The sequence below is a fragment of the Taudactylus pleione genome, unplaced genomic scaffold (genome assembly GCF_031769625.1).
Source record: "Taudactylus pleione unplaced genomic scaffold, aTauple2 ptg000676l, whole genome shotgun sequence".
NCBI classification, from domain to species: Eukaryota; Metazoa; Chordata; class Amphibia; order Anura; family Myobatrachidae; genus Taudactylus; species Taudactylus pleione.
This window is the reverse complement of record NW_028285078.1, coordinates 183985-200261: the sequence shown is the minus strand read 5'-3', so window position 1 is coordinate 200261 and position 16277 is coordinate 183985. Positions and strand designations below refer to the sequence as shown.

The 16277-nt window shown below is 47.3% G+C and overlaps 1 protein-coding gene across 10 annotated transcripts in view; it reads left to right on the top strand.

Moving 5' to 3' along the window:
• Positions 1–16277, top strand: part of ANK1 (ankyrin 1) — a 350835-nt gene that overhangs the window by 222667 nt on the left and 111891 nt on the right. For all 10 annotated transcript variants that reach the window (XR_015872444.1, XM_088455871.1, XM_088455874.1 and 7 more), the window contains 5 exons: positions 259–357; positions 576–674; positions 857–955; positions 4196–4393; positions 5087–5185. Coding sequence is in view for 9 of the 10 variants with exons in the window: in XM_088455871.1 (XP_088311997.1) it covers positions 259–357; positions 576–674; positions 857–955; positions 4196–4393; positions 5087–5185 (594 nt within the window). In the remaining variant the exon portion in view is untranslated. The remainder of the gene's footprint in view (positions 1–258; positions 358–575; positions 675–856; positions 956–4195; positions 4394–5086; positions 5186–16277) is intronic.

Sequence of the window (16277 nt, the reverse complement as noted above, 5' to 3'; positions counted from 1 at the left end):
CTCCACCATCGAATATGACCCCTCTGTGAATGTCTCATAGACAATATATTTTCTGTCCACATTTTCCATATAACCTCTTCCTTCTTCCCACTACTGTCTTGCACGATGTCTCAGTCCCCGGTCAGTATGTCTTCCTCCTGTGTCCATTCTGTCCATTTTGTATGTCCTATTCCACTTTCTCTCTTCCTTTCTTTTTCATGTTCAATATCCAATCTCGTCTCTCTCCACCTTTTGATGCTGGTCTCTCGCCCTCTGTAGAATGGGTTCACTCCACTACACATTGCCTGCAAGAAGAGTCATGTTAGAGTGATGGAGCTTCTGCTGAAGTCCGGAGCCTCCATTGATGCTGTTACAGAAGTGAGGGAACCACAATGGACTATTGTTTCTTATTATCTCTTCTCTCTAGTGTTTCTTTTACTTTGTCTCTTTGTCTATTGGATGTAGTATGCATTGTGACAGCCCTCAGCTTCCTCTATCTCTATGACATCACTTTTTATCTTCTCTAAGCTACCTTTATTGCTCATTCTCGCACTCTCTGTCCTTTTAGCTGTATAATGTTTCTCTCTCTCTTCCAGTCTGGCCTCACTCCACTCCACGTTGCCGCATTCATGGGACATCTGTCCATTGTGAGAACGCTACTTCAGAAAGGGGCATCACCCAATGTCTTCAGTGTGGTGAGAACCTAACTACACAGTCTCATTGGCAATAACCGCTATATGGTCAAGACATGTACACAACACCCGAGCTATGGTGCACGCTTTTAAAAATACCATCACATCATATATCTCAAAGTCAGTAACATTGCACAGCCATTCAATGTCCCAATATGACACAGTGTGTTGTTTGTGTGTCACAGAAAGTGGAAACCCCATTGCACATGGCAGCGCGTGCAGCCCACGCAGATGTGGCAGAGTTTTTACTGCAAAACAAAGCGAAGGTGAATGCAAGAGCCAAGGTGAGATATGAGAGTGTAACCAGGGAGATGTGTGAAAGTGCTGGGGTGGGGGAGTTCTCTAGTGGGATCATGTTACTGCTCTCTCATCATTGAAATGTTAAATACCTTGTAGCACAAGGGAGTTAAGCTGCATCTGGTGCTCACACTAGTGGAGGCAGCCATCTTTGGAGACTGAAACAGTGCTCATGAGAATACAGCCTAGCAATTCACTATAAACTACTGACATGATTCTGTGGTTCAGTGATACAACTGTTAGTGAATTTCAACATTCACTGACCTTAGGTGTTATTGTAAAGACTGGTTCAGAAATGCCCAAAGGACCTAAATGCTCCATATAGGTGTGCACAGCCATACAGTACACGTTACATGAGCAATTTAATCCACTACTCAAGTAGACTTTGATGCATTTTACGTAAATAACATGTGCGAAATGCGCCAGTAAAAGCACACAGTTACATGTGTATACTAAGCTGGGTGTATCTCAAGATGTGTGTAACTCTGTAGCAGTAGTAGAAGTAAATATTCTTATTACATAAAGTCACATTACTTCATTTGTACACAATAGTACTCTAACAAAATATCATATACATGAAATAGAATAGTGTCTGGATAGTGTTATTCATAAAAGCAAAAGTTACATTTACCAAGTAAAATACAATCTAAATGAACCCCTTTGCTGCTGAGGTATTCTCACTCCTGTGCTGAGCCCATTTTTGTACATTTGTTTTTGTCGCATTACAACATCAATAACATAATGTTCTAAAGCTTCAGATAGTTGTCTTTTTGCTACTAACACAACAAATAAAATCTACCAAAATGGCCATATAAGAATTTTTCACTGACATTTCACTAAACATAGAGGTCAATCCTACTAGCCGCGATGATCTCACCAATGCCAGTCATCGCGGAAATGACCGCACTTTACAGAAGCCCGGATTCGCTGAATTTTGCTCGCAGCCCCATAGGGCTCCGAGCAAAATTCAGCGAGTTCAGGCTTGGAGCGGGCCACAAAGGGTGCGAGTTGCCGGTCCATTGCCGGCGTTTTAACCCCATTGCAACGGCAAATCGCACCCTTCACATATAATAGAATTGACCCCCAAATGTGTATTTGTTGTTATTATTATTATAAACACCACAAAGAATTACTTCATGGCCTTTGCTGTTGGCAATAATTCACCTTATTAAAATAGTAATAAGCCGGATTCTACATGTAGGTTTTCATAAGACATTCTGCATTTGAAAATGATAATACTTGTTTTTTCCTGCTAAGTGTCACTGCCTTGATTTAAATGCTTACTATTTGTAGGAATAATATGGTAGCCCAGAAAGGCATACCATTTTTTTAGACTAGGAAACCTACCGCATTAAATGAGGTGAACCCTGTTTTTATATAACACAAGTTTGGGGAGATGTGGGCATTAGATCCCCCCCATCTGTGGAAAATTGCATTTTTGGAGTAGTGTTTTAGTCCCCTTTTTAAAATAATAGGGCCTTTATCAGCTATTGTCACAGAAAAATGGAGGGTGGGGGTCATATTGTTCTCAATCTTTCCCATAGTGGCCTGAATATAAAATTTTCCACAGATGGGGAAACCTAAAGCCCAGATCTCCCCCATCTTGAGTCAAATAAAAAAGGGTTCCCCCATTTAAAAGGTTTTCTATTTTAAAAAATGGTAGACCTTGTTGGGCTACCATATTATTCCTACACATTATAAGCATTTAATTCGAGGCAGCAAAAATGTGCAAAAAAATAAACAAAAATGTATTACCATTTTCAAGTGCAGATTTTGTTGAGAAACCCTACACGTAGGCTCCTGCTTTTATTCTGTTTTAGAAAGGTGGATTAATCCTTTGGTACCTCCATCCTTTGGTACCTCCTTAGGAATTATTATCTCTCAGGGCTAAGTGTTATAAGATCTTGTCGCCATGTTATACTTCTAGGTATGCTCATCTGTCTGCTGAGTAGATTGTTGACAGTGTGAGGGAGCTCAGCATTTGACCTGTCCTGCCTGCTCGCTTCCCTTGGGTTTTCTGTTATGTTATACCCCTTTACACCAGAGCTAAAACCCGGGTTATTGCAGGTTAACACGTGTAGCTCCTTGGTGTAAAAGTGGACCGGGTTGAATTCCCAGGTCGAGTGACCCGGCAATCCAACCCAGGTAACTTGCAGGGTTTAACTCAGGAATGACCCGTGAAACCCTGCAGTGTAAATGGCGCGATCCGGGTCAGGATGATCTGGAGTGTGCCGCATGCCGGCCGATCGGCCGGCTTCAGTGGCGATTGGTGATGACGTCATCTCCAAGCGTCCACTTTCATGCCAGAAGAGCCAGGTCACTGCAGACCTGGCTTCGGTGTGAACGGCGCCGACTCGAAAATATCCTGGGTCGGCGCCGGTTAAATTCTGGGTCCGTTTTGGAACCCTGTTCCAACCTCCGGGTCAGAAACGGAATTTAGGTATAAAAGTGGTATTAGATACGAGACATGCTGTTTTTCAAATTACACTTGGTTCTCTGTGGCCGACCTCACTTAGGCCATTTATGAACCCAATATTTGCTATATTTTAATTAGGATCGGTTGTATTGTGTATACTTTATACATGCGGTTCCCTTTTTCAATAGCATAAACACTTCATTATTATCCTTTATTGAGTGATTTTTTTTTTTAATTTACTGTTGTATTTTCTAACATCAATAAAAAATACCTAGTTTTAATTTTTTATTCAATGTGTTATTTGTGGCAAAAACACTAAAGGTATTTTTGAAAATGCAAAAAAAAAACCCACTATAATTTGTGTAGATGCTACTTAAAACCAAATTGTGATATTGGTGTTGGAACTTGATGAGTGCAACTGAGCTCAGCACAGGAGTGAGAAAACTTTTAGCAGCCCAGTTTGTACATTGTGCATAGGGAAATACAATATATTTGGTATTATAGCATTGTATTTCAGATGTTTTCTTCTAATAATATAAATCACAGTGGATATTTCCCTCTATTCACTTAGGCCTGAGTGTCCACCTAGCACATTTGCACCCACATCCTGGCATTTAGAAACATCCCCAGAAACTGTGTGCCTATCTTTGCATGATTGTGGATTCTATAGGAAATGTGCATTTAAAATACATATTCATAGACCTTGCTGGCTTTAGAATAACCCCCTTCACTCCCATCTCAACATGAGTTGTATTCTGTATTTAGCATTGTGCCTGTTTCCAATTGGTTTGTATTATTCATTGCCCCACAGGATGACCAGACCCCTCTCCACTGTGCTGCCCGTTCTGGGCATTTGGAAATGGTACGCTTGCTGTTATCCCATGGAGCTCACCCAGATCCCCCCACTACCGCAGGTCATACACCCCTGCACCTGAGCGCACGAGGGGGTCACACCCAAAGTGCAGAGCTTCTGCTGGACAACCAAGCCGCACATACCTCCATGACCAAGGTAATACACTCCTTAGGGAGCCCCAACGTGACTGAGTACATACGCACTTCTGCCTATACAGTGGGGTTCTGAGCCAGACCATGGGGGAATCCCAACTGTACCACCCTGAAGAGACATGCCGATAGCAAAAGATACATTGCAGTGCATCTTGCATACAAAACTTGTTTAACTTAGACAATATGCGTAACTTACGGAATTAGTCTCCGTGGTTTTCCGCTGGTGTTCCAACCATTTCACTGGCATCTCGCAACCACCATTGCAGACTTTTCATCGCACCCTATAAAAGAGCGCAGGACAATCTGTGATCTTGGCCTACCATATTGAATGAAGATGTGTGCAATTGCGCTAACTGAATCCAGCCCTTAGAGTTTAGCTAGAAGGCTCCCTCTCATTTGCAATTTACTGTAAATTTAAAATCCCCTCTACCCCTGTATTGCAACATAGTTTCGCCAAAAATTAGACCCTTATTGTGACAATTTGTGCACATGGTACCGGTGCTGTCACCTATTGGAACTGAGCACCAGTTTTCATTAGGGTTCCTTACAGTTATATCCAGCCCTACTGCCATATTTGCCTGCTGTATATTCCATTGTTGAGTTGCTGTTTTTTATTTGCAGTAACTGTGTCACTCACAGCCTCCGGTCTTCCATTTCAGCATTGCTCCCTGCTGATCTTTTCCTTCTCTCTCCTCAGAAAGGATTCACTCCCCTCCATGTGGCTGCAAAATATGGGAAGATCCAGATTGCAGAACTTCTGTTGGAAAGAGGAGCTCACTCCAACAGTGCTGGCAAGGTGACTTGGCCCTACCTCACTTGGTTTATGCCAGTGTCTGTGTTCCATGTATGACTGTATCCCAGGGCCAGCTCACTCAGTGGCCTCCAACAAAATGATGGGCTATAGTTTCCATAGGCAAACTAGGCATATTTAATAGTGCAAAACCTGTATTTTACACATTATTTAATTGGAAAGCCTAGGGCAGCACCTTTATACATACAGCCCAGAGATTCAGCTTTCTCTAGAACTCAGGAATGGGTATTCTGTGGGCAAGGGTTGTCATGGTTACTGGGATGCAGACTTCACTCATGGGGATGGGCCCTTCAGTATCGCTCCAAGACCATAATGACCATTAGATAATCCTGCAATTCCTGAAGATGCTGGATATATTATTAACAGATGTTCATGATCTGGCAGCTTTTTCATAGGGCTCTGATGACCTATTTCCAAAACATCAAGTTTTCATTTCTTCCCAATGGAAAACTGTGATGGTATAAATTCCCACTTTCTGACCATCACCTTTTAACCTGTCCCTCTCTCCTTCCCCTCCTCTACCTCCAAAAGCCACCATCACTAAGCGTAACATTGACGCTATCGACACAGTTTCCTTTTCTTCCCGGCTTGACTCACTTCTCTCCCCTATCCTCTCTCTCTCCTGCCCTGATCAAGCCACTTCCCTATACAATGCGTCCCTTACTTCTGCCCTGGACTCTGTTGTTCTGGCGATCACTACTCACACTCGCAGATCTACTCCTCAACCCTGGCATTCCAAATGCACCAGATACCTGCAAAAGTGTTTACGAACCGCCGAGCGACAATGGAGAAGTTCACGCTCTAAGGCAGATTTTCTCCATTTCAAATTTATGCTCTCATCCTATAGTGCTGCTCTCTCCCTCTCTAAACAGTCATATTTCAAGATCCTCATCTCCTCTCAGTCCCCTAATCCCCAGCGTCTCTTCACCACTTTCAACTCTCTCCTTCGCCCACCCCCTCCTCGTCTCCCCTCCTTGCTCTCTGCCCTTGACTTTGCTACCTACTTTACATCTAAAATTGATTCCATACGTCAGGACATCATATCCAACCAGTCCCCCAGCTCTCCACCTCCTCCTTTCCCAGATCACCCCTCCCCATCAACTTTACCAACTCTAATATCCTTCTCCCCTGTATCTGGAGAGGAAGTCATGGCCCTCATCCGGTCCTCCCCCCTTTTCACCTCCCCCCTTGATCTTATCCCCCCCTCGCCTCCTCCGCTTCTCTCTCTTTCTGCCTGCTCCCATCTTGCCCACCTCATTAACCTCTCCATTTCATCAGGCACTGTTCCTTCTGCATTCAAGCATGCCCTTGTCTCCCCCATTCTTAAAAACCTACCCTTGATCCTAACCTTCTTTCTAACTACCGACCCATCTCTCTCCTCCCTTTTGCCTCCAAACTCCTTGAGCGGATTGTCTACAAACGCCTTACCACTTTTCTTTCCTCCCACTCCCTCCTTGACCCTTTTCAGTCTGGCTTCCGTTCTCTCCACTCCACTGAAACTGCCCTCACGTAAGTCAGCAACGACCTCCTTGCTGCCAAATCCAAAGGCCACTACTCTCTTCTCATTCTTGATCTCTCTGCTGCTTTTGACACTGTGGACCACCCTCTCCTGCTGCATATCCTTCACTCTCTTGGTCTACGTGACACTGCCCTCTCCTGGCTGTCATCCTACCTCTGACCGATCTTTCTCAGTTTCCTCTCATGACTCCTCTTCCCCCCCACAGTCTCTTACAGTAGGTGTTCCCCAAGGTTCTGTTCTTGGACCTCTCCTATTCTCCCTCTATACTTCCTCTCTAGGTGAACTCATCAGCTCTTTTGACCTCCATTATCATCTCTATGCTGATGATACTCAAATCTACCTTTCCTCCCCTGATCTTTCCCCCTCTCTTCTGACTCGTATCTCCAACTGTCTCTCTGCTATATCTTCCTGGATGTCCCAGCGATTTCTTAAACTTAATATGTCTAAGACAGAGCTGATCATCTTCCCACCCTCCCACATAACCTCACTTCCCACTATTTCTTTATCAATTGATGGAATAACTATCTCATCTAGGCCCAAGGTGCACTGTCTTGGAGTTATCCTGGACTCATCCCTCTCCTTCAAACCCCATATCCAGAACCTTTCACAGTCCTGTCGTGTCCATCTCAAAAATATTTTTAATATCAGGCCCTACCTCACCCAGGATGCTACTAAAACCTTCATACACTCACTGGTCATCTCCAGATTGGACTACTGTAACCTCCTCCTATCTGGTCTCCCCAAATCCCATCTCTCTCCCCTCCAGTCTATCCTTAATGCTGCTGCACGGCTTATCTTCTTCTCCAAACGCTCTACATCTGCCTCCCCTCTCCTACAAGCCCTCCACTGGCTCCCCTTCCCTTTTAGAACCCAATTTAAGGTTCTCATGCTCGCTTACAAAGCCCTCACCCAATCTTCACCCATTTACATCTCTGATCTCATCTCCCTTCACTCTCCTCTCCGTTTTCTTCGTTCCGCTAAAGCACACCGCCTTTCATTCCAGCTGATTACTTCCTCCCACTCCCGCCTCCAAGATTTTACCCGCACTGCTCCCCACCTCTGGAACTCTCTCCCACCCCCCATCAGAATCTCCACCTCTGCAATCCTTCAAACCGGCTCTCAAGACCCACTAATTCATCAAAGCCTTCCAGCTATCATTCTAACTCCCTGCTACATGCTCCTTCCTCCCCATCTACCCCATCTGTGTCACCCCTGTTTGTCTTCCCTCCCTTTTAGAATGTAAGCTCTTACGAGAAGGGCCCTCTACCCTCTTGTGCTTCTGCCTACTTTAGTTTCATCTACTTCTTACTCACCACTAGGGCACCTAAAACTTGGTTGCTTATGCTCTGTTGCTTATCTGGGTGTTATGGTCGCTAATGTAGCATTATATATTATCCATGTCCTGGTCCTGTATTGTATTGTTCTGTAAGTCGCTTGTCTACAACTTGTTTATGTACTTTGTAAGGCGCTGCGGAACACTTGTGGCGCCATATAAATAAATTATAATAATAATAACAATATAACTAAAATATGTCAATTCTATTTTTGTTTAAACACAGCATTAATGAGGATGTTGTTATTATTATTTTATGGCAACGATATGCACAAGTGTGTACTTCTGCTGTAAATAAGATCCGTATAAATGGTGAGTTCTGATGTCATCTATTATAATAACTATATTATGACTTCATCATGTCAGTGTCCATTAAGAAAACTTGTTTAGTATAAGGAATATTGAATATTACTGTATGTAATCTTGGGTAGTATAAGTCACGTCATCAAAATTCCATTCTCTATTTATGTAGTCATGGAACTCCTCAGTGGTTTCCAATATCCATATTATTACAGCAGGGGGAGCAGTATCCCAGCAGCTGCATCACACAGGGCAATAGGCAGCTCAATGAGTTTGCTGTGGAACCTACTGTACATCAAGAATGGAAACTCAGGGAGAGAGAGTGCTACCAGTGTTCTGAGGAATTCAGCTTTATCTCCTTGAATGACTTTAATTAAAGGCCCTTCTGTCAGGTTACCACTTTGTGCTTTTCCAGCTCTTAGGGGCCCATTTATCAATGATCGCATTGCAGTATGCGATCTTATCGGCTAAATGTATTACAGAGCACGCAAAGGGACAGGAGCTCCGAAAGGAGCCCGTCCCTGCGATGTGCTTGGAGTGAAGTCACCTCGTCAGCGGTCTCTTCAATCGTGTGCCTGGACTCCAGCGCATGCGTGGACTAGAGACCACACATGCGCTGTGGCCATTGCAAGGGGGGGTTACAGCAGCACAATGCCATAGCATCGCATCCCCCATAGAAACCTATGGGGGTTGTGGCTGCTGTCGGAAATTGAGGGCCAGCAGTCCCTCCGTAATGCATCAGGGGGATACTAATTATTTGCTGTTATCCCCCAAAAGCTGGTGTTTTCAGGGCATATTCTGCAAATAGTTAATGATAAATAGGCCCCATAGTCAGTAAACAGAACCTCTTCACTGTCAGTATTTACAGCTGTAACAATACCCAAGGGGAAGAATTGCCCCTGGATTCTGCATAGGGACTGTCCCCCCAGCTTTCACTGAGTGATCGTGCAAACAGACACCTACTGAGGGATCAGGACTCTGGATAACGTGATGCGACCAGGAGCACAGGCTTATACAGACAGAGTAAATAAACACGTGTTAATTAAGACGACAAGCTGTCTACCAACAATCAAAATATACACTAATAGAGTACACAGCGGGAACCAAATTCCCCAGCCAGCACATGAACAGGAAACAAAGATAGTTTGTGAAGAATCTCAATTTGGGCTTTAATATCTTAAGGCAGATTTTATTTAATTCATATCATAGTCATGTGGGCTCTTCGATAGTTTTTTGCTGTTGTTGCATAATTAATGCATAACTCTGAACAAGTGATGGCGCCAACCCACACATGACCAGATGAAGTATAGTTTTTCATTTATTTCTGGCTTCTGGTGCAAGTTTTGGTCACATTAATGCTAACTGAAATTAAGATCTATTGTAGCGATGCGTGCTCCCGCTGGTCGTCAACGACATCGTTCATCGCCCGAACCTGCTGTCCAACCTGATGATATCATCAGGTTGTGCAGGTTCAGGGATGAGGGAGGGTGACGTCACTGAACAATATCGTGAACGATATCGTTCAGTGTGGGTGCTCAGTGTCGTTAACGACATTGAGCACATCACTGCCGGGGAAACAGTAGACGATGTCACCCATGGAGCATATCATCCCGCCTTTAGACAGATATACATATATTGATATATTGTCTAGTGCGGGATCACTCCCGTTATTTCCTTCTGTTCCCTGAGCACCATGTCTAAGAATAGGAATTCCTCTGCTAGCATCCCATCTAGAAGCTCCTCTGTGTCAAACTCCTTTTCCTGCTCAGAATGTAAGGCAAAGTTTCTGGTGGCCCATCCAAAACAAAGTGTTCCCTGTGCGATATGTGTGGAAGGCTCACGAGTCACTTTTACCTGAGAAGTGGTTCAGATTGGTGGAGACACCTCTGTGGGTTGGCATCCTAAGTACCAAGGCAATGGTGGAGCTTTCTAGAACACTGGCAGCTTGCTGGGGACACCCTGTTGCAGAACCAGGATCCACAGATGAGCACGCATTGTCTCCAGATCTAGCCAGGCGGTACACTGTTGACCTTTTCAGATGATCTTTGAGGAGCTGTTCTGGCCGCAGGTTTTGGCTCGCTCGGTACAGGGTCTGGTTCAGGCCTCTTTATTCTTGGGTAAGATGCTGGATCCATCAGCAGGCCCTAACCAGGCAAAAACGCCAGCTACCAGGAATCTTCAGATCTTGGGAGTATTCAGAAGTCAGCTCTTAGGCAGGATTCTGACCCCCAGGTAGACAAGGATTCTGTTAATATCCAAGCTGTGGGGACTATAGCATGCATAGTTAAGAAGATTCTAAATATTTAAGATGCTGAAGTTTCCGAGGCTTCGGATACTTCCCTTTTCAAGCGTTCCTGTTCCAAATGATGCGTTACTCAGGAAATTGGATGTCATTTTGAAAAACATTTTGTCTCACCTGACATGGCTCTGCGACCCATCTTAGTGTTGGCCTGGGTGAACAAGGCCTTCAAAAGGTGGAACCAACTTGGAGAGGGTCTTCGCTCAGGGTGTCCCCGTTCAGTGTTGATCAGTTTGGTGGATCACATACGATTCTTACCTTGGTGAGGCAGCCATCAACTCTTCGTTAATACTTTAGCTGTGGCTGCTAAAAGAGCTCTTTAGCTGAGATTTTGGCAGGTTAACGCTGCCTCACAACGTTCTTTGGAAGCCTTACCAATTACTGGAGATGTAATTATTGCTCAGGTGATTGGTGGGAAGAGTTCTGTTCTCCCTACCTCTGCGCTTCATCAAAATGGCCCTAACTTTTGACCTTCAATCCTCGTCCGGTTGCCACTCATCTGCATCTCTCAGTGGTAAGAACAGGTGAAAGCAACCATGAGTGGTGTTTCTACTTCAGGGTCCATAGGGTATCCACAGGATACCTTGGGGTATAGGTGATGACGTCAGTCTTCAGGCACCACAGAGTTAAAGTTTTCAGCCTCCCAGGATGCATCTGGGTCCCTCTCCTATACCCCACCCCCGGGCCAAAGCATCTCAGTTTCGTCGGTGCCTGGCCGGAGTCGGAGGCACTGTGCAGAGGGGGGCTATGAAGAGCCCCTGAAGTTTCTTTTAAAGGCAGCGCTGGCTGCACATCTGGGAGTACAGCATGGACAGTCAGTACTGACGTCCATGCCGTCTCCCCTACACCCCGCCGGTACCAGAACGCCGGTACTGATCCAGGGATGCTGGTAGACATCTGGGGTCACGGCTAGCGGTGCCCCCAGATGTCTTGGACCATGGCCGGATCCCAGGGGATAGCAGGTAAGCAGCGGGGTCCCGCGGTGGGTCCCCGCTGGTCACATGGTGCTGAGTCCCCAGGCAGGGGGCTCCCTGGGGACTGGCTGCAGCATGGAGCCAGGCGACCAACCTGCGCTTCCACTACCCCCTGGGACAGCGGGCCGCTGCTGAGCGGCATGCGCTGCGGCGTCCCAGGGGTTTAATGCATGCCAGGGGAGCGCGCTTTCCCTGTCTCACAGCCGGCACCTCCCCTGCTGCACACAGCCTCTCTGCTCTGTCTGATTGGCCATAGTGTGTCAGCGCTCCTCCCCCAGGCCAGCATCCTTCATCCTCTGCTCCTCGGTGGCCATCTTTGAAGCATGGTGAACACTGCTGGAAGCCTGTGAGCGGTGGCATTGCGGTCTGGGTCCCCCAGCATACCTCTCCTCTGTTTGTCACAGGTCAGTGTATGCAGCGCTGAGTCCTACCAGCCTGAGGGTCTGAGTAGTTGAGAATCAGCGCTAATAGTGCAGGGATTTGTTTCTTCTGCATTGTATGTGACTAATCTGCTAGCCTGCTGTCTGTACTTTCACTTTCTACTGTCAGCCTTATCTTGTCCTTGTCCCTGATCTTGCTCTGCTCAAAGCCCTTGCGGTGCGCGGTGTGCAGGGCGTTATTCACACGATACCAATACGTATAGGTGTGAGTGTCACATACTTACCATCATGTCTGAGACTGACTTTCCTCTCCAGCTCATGTGTACTAAATGTAAGGTACCAATAGCGGAGGGGGAGGGTAACGCGGAGGGGTTATGTCCCCAGTGCCTGGCACTGTCACGGCCGATTATGGTCCCGGTACAGGAACCTCCCTGGGCTTGTTTCGCTAAGGCGCTTACAACCCTTGTGGGCCAGCTAGCTCCGCCACCTGCGTTTACCCAGACGGGTTTGTCCCAGCGGTCAGTGGTGTCGTTACCCATACGGGAGTTCCCGAGACAATTGATGGTACCCCACAGTCTCCCTGTCCCTTCCCAGGTTTCTCCGGAGCCTGCGTGGGTTAATACTCTAACTACATCGGTTCAGCATTTGTCCGATGTTTTACAGGGGGAGTCTGTGTTGCGGCCTCATGAACGGCCGGTGGCGTCTTTATCTGCTCCTTATGGGGATGACGATGAGACGTCAGATGATGGGGAGATTCTCGATCTATCTGACCAAGAACCTCTCCGTACCAAAGAGCCGGACGCTAAGTCCAAGGTGTATATCCCTGGTCTTATTCGAGCGGTCCGCTCGGCTTTAGTTATTGAGGATATTGATCCTTCGGTGGCCACATTCATATATGCCTTTTTAAGGATATTAAGGGTGAGGCTACGGTGTTACCTCTTTCTGATCAATTAGTGGATCATTTAGAGGAGGCGTGGAAAAGTCCAGGTAAACGGTTTCAGCCCCAGAGGCGCTTAGCCGTGGCTTATCCGTTTGCGGTCAATTATTTTTCTAAGTGGGAATCCCCTACGCAAGTGGATTCACATGTCACACGCCTAGTCAAAAGTGCCACGTTGCCTATGCCTTCGATGTCATCCTTGAAGGATGTCACTGACCGCAAGGTGGAGATCTGCCTCAAATCCGTTTATTCCCTTGCAGGGAAGCATCCAGACCAGCTCTGGCCTTGTGTTGGGTAGCCAGAGCTATGGAGCGCTGGGCGGATAATTTGGAGGCGTCTTTGGACTCTGACTGTTCCGCTGAACAGACCGAGTTGGTGGGCAATCTCCGAGACTCGGCCACTGACATTAATGAAGCGGCCTTAGATATTTGTATGCTCACCTCTAGGATCTCCTCTGCAGCCGTGGCTGCTCGTCGCACCTTATGGTTGCGTTCTTGGAAAGCGGACGCGGATTCCAAAAAGGGATTAGAAGGTCTAGACAGGTACTATTTGGTCCAGATCTGGACAAAATAGTAGCTACGTTGGCAGCAGCAAAATCTGCATGTCTTCCGTCTGCTACGATTCCTTCTAGTGCTGGTGGGTCGTCCTTTCGGCCTCACAGGGCCCAAGGTAGGCCTAAAGTACAGTCCTTTCCACGGCAGGCTGGGACCAAGAAATTGTCCAAGCCCAAGAAACAGGTCTGGAGTACCAGACATCCGGCTCCTAGGTCAGATAACAAACCTGCGGCCTGACGGTCCAGGCCTCCCTTTGGGGGACCCCAAAGTGGTGGGCGCCTGCTTCAGTTTGCCCAGTGCTGGTCGAGGACTACGACAGACACTTGGGTTCAGGAGGTGGTCTTTCACGGGTATGCCCTCTCCTTTCGTCACAGGCCTCCATCCCGGTTCTTTACCACAGGCCTTCCGCTAGACCGGAGCAAAGCCTCGGAACTGCGGAAGGTTTTGCACACTATGCTCCAGGCCGGAGTTTCAGTGCATGTTCCAATTTCCCAGAGGGGCCTGGGTTTCTACTCCATTCTGTTTTTGGTGCAGAAACCCAATGGGTCTTACCGTTCAATACTCCTAAAGGCCCTCAACAAGTCCTTGAGGGTGCCTCTGTTTCGGATGGAGACCCTGCAGTCCATTATTCTGGCACTGGAACCTGGGGACTACATGGTGTCATTGGACATCCAGGATGCTTACCTGCATGTCCCTATTCTTTTGCGCCATCAGCAGTTCCTCAGATTGGCAATCTGCAACGACCATTTCCAGTTCCGGGCACTGCCTTTTGGCCTGGTGACTGCTCCACGGGTATTCACCAAGGTCATGGCGGTCATGGCGGCTCTCCTGCGGACGCAGGGAGTCCGACTGTTGCCTTATCTGGACGACCTCCTGTTGATAGCGGGGTCTCCAGAGCTTCTTTTACACCATCTGGATCTGACGATTGCGGTACTGCAACGTCACGGCTGGTTGACAAACTGGCACAGGTCCACTCTCACCCCGTCTCAGAGGATCCTGCACCTTGGGGCCTTATTGGACTCCAGGCAGCAGTGGATCTTTGTGACGGAGGAAAAGATCCTTGCTTTGTAGTTGAGGGTGCGCAGTTGTCTGCAGTGTCGTCGAGTGTCGATACACTCGGCAATGAGGTTATTGGGCTCAATGGTGTCGGTATTCGACATGGTGGAGTACGCCCAATTTCTCTCCAGACCTCTGCTGCTATTGATCCGGTCCTGATGGAATGGATTGCCTCAGTGTCTCAAGTCCCAGACGATGGGGCTCACTCCGGACGTTCGCCTGTCTCTAACCTGGTGTTTGCAGACGACCCACCTCAATCTCCCAGCATTATCAGCAGTGTTCATCCCGGGAGTCCTCAACTGGGAAGCGGATTTTCTCAGCAGGCAGGACGTGCATCCGGGAGAGTGGTCGTTACACCAGGACGTCTTTCAGAGTCTGGTGGACAAGTGGGGTCTTCCAGAGATAGACCTCATGGCGTCCCGGCACAACAACAAGTTGCCGGTGTACGGGTCTCGAACAAGAGACGAAAAGGCGTCTCTGGTGTATGCCCTGTCTGTCCAGTAGACGTTCCAGTTTGCCTACCTTTTCCCTCTGTTTTCCCTTCTTCCGCGGGTAATACGGAAATTCAAATCAAGAAGGAGGTACGCTACTGTTGATAGCTCCCGAGTGGCCCAGACGGCACTGGTTCTCCGACCTCCAGAGTCTGTCAGTAGACGTTCCTCTGAGGTTACCATTACGACCAAATCTGCTGTCACAGGGTCCTTGTCTTCACCCGGACCTGACTCGGTGTGGCTGTGGAAACGGTCATGCTAAGGTCCAGAGGGTTTTTCTGGCTCCGTGGTGCAAACCATACTAAGAGCTCGTAAACCTTCCTCGGCAAGAATCTACCATCGTGTGTGGCATACTTTCTTCCGGTGGTGTAGACCTAGAGGGTATTCCCTTAGGGAGTTCCGCCTGTCTAGGGTGTTGGCTTTCCTACAGGCTGGACTGGATCATGGGCTTCGCCTGGCTTCTCTGAAAGTGCAGGTGTCTGCCCTGTCTGTCTGGTTTCATCGTAGGATTGCTGCGCTCTCTGATGTGCACACCTTTATGCGAGGTGTTCTTCGCATTCAGCCACCTTTTGTTCCACCGGTGGCGCCTTGGAATTGGGCTGTGGTCCTGAGAGTTCTCCAGGGACCGCCGTTTGAACCACTGGACTCAGTGGACTTTAAATAGCTTACAGCTAAAACCATATTCCTTCTGGCCATTGCCTCGGCCAGAAGGGTTTCGGATTTAGGGGTTCTCTCTTGTAGACCCCCTTTTCTGATTTTTCATAGGAATAGGGCAGTGCTTCACACTCATCCGGGATTCCTTCCCGAAGTGGTATCCAGTTTTCACATCAATGAAGAAATTGTTGTGCCGGCTTTCAATTCACCTGGACTTTCAGTGGGTGACGCCACTTGGGATGTTGTGCGGGCATTGAGAATTTATGTTGACCGCACTTCTTTTTTTAGGAAGTCGGACGCCTTGTTTGTCCTCTATGGCTTCCGTAAAAAGGGTTGGGCTGCTTCAAAGTAGACTTTGGCAGGCTGGATTCGTATGGCAATTTCAGAAGCTTATCTTCATGAAGGTCTTCCAGTTCCCTCCTTGGTGAGGGCTCATTCCACTAGGTCTGTGGGTCCTTCGTGGGCAGCTAGACGTGGTGCCTCTGCAGTTCAGTTCTGCAAGGCTGCTACGTAGTCTTCTGTCCATACCTTTGTGAGGTATTACGCTTTTGACACCTTTGCCTCTCAGGATGCTTCCTTC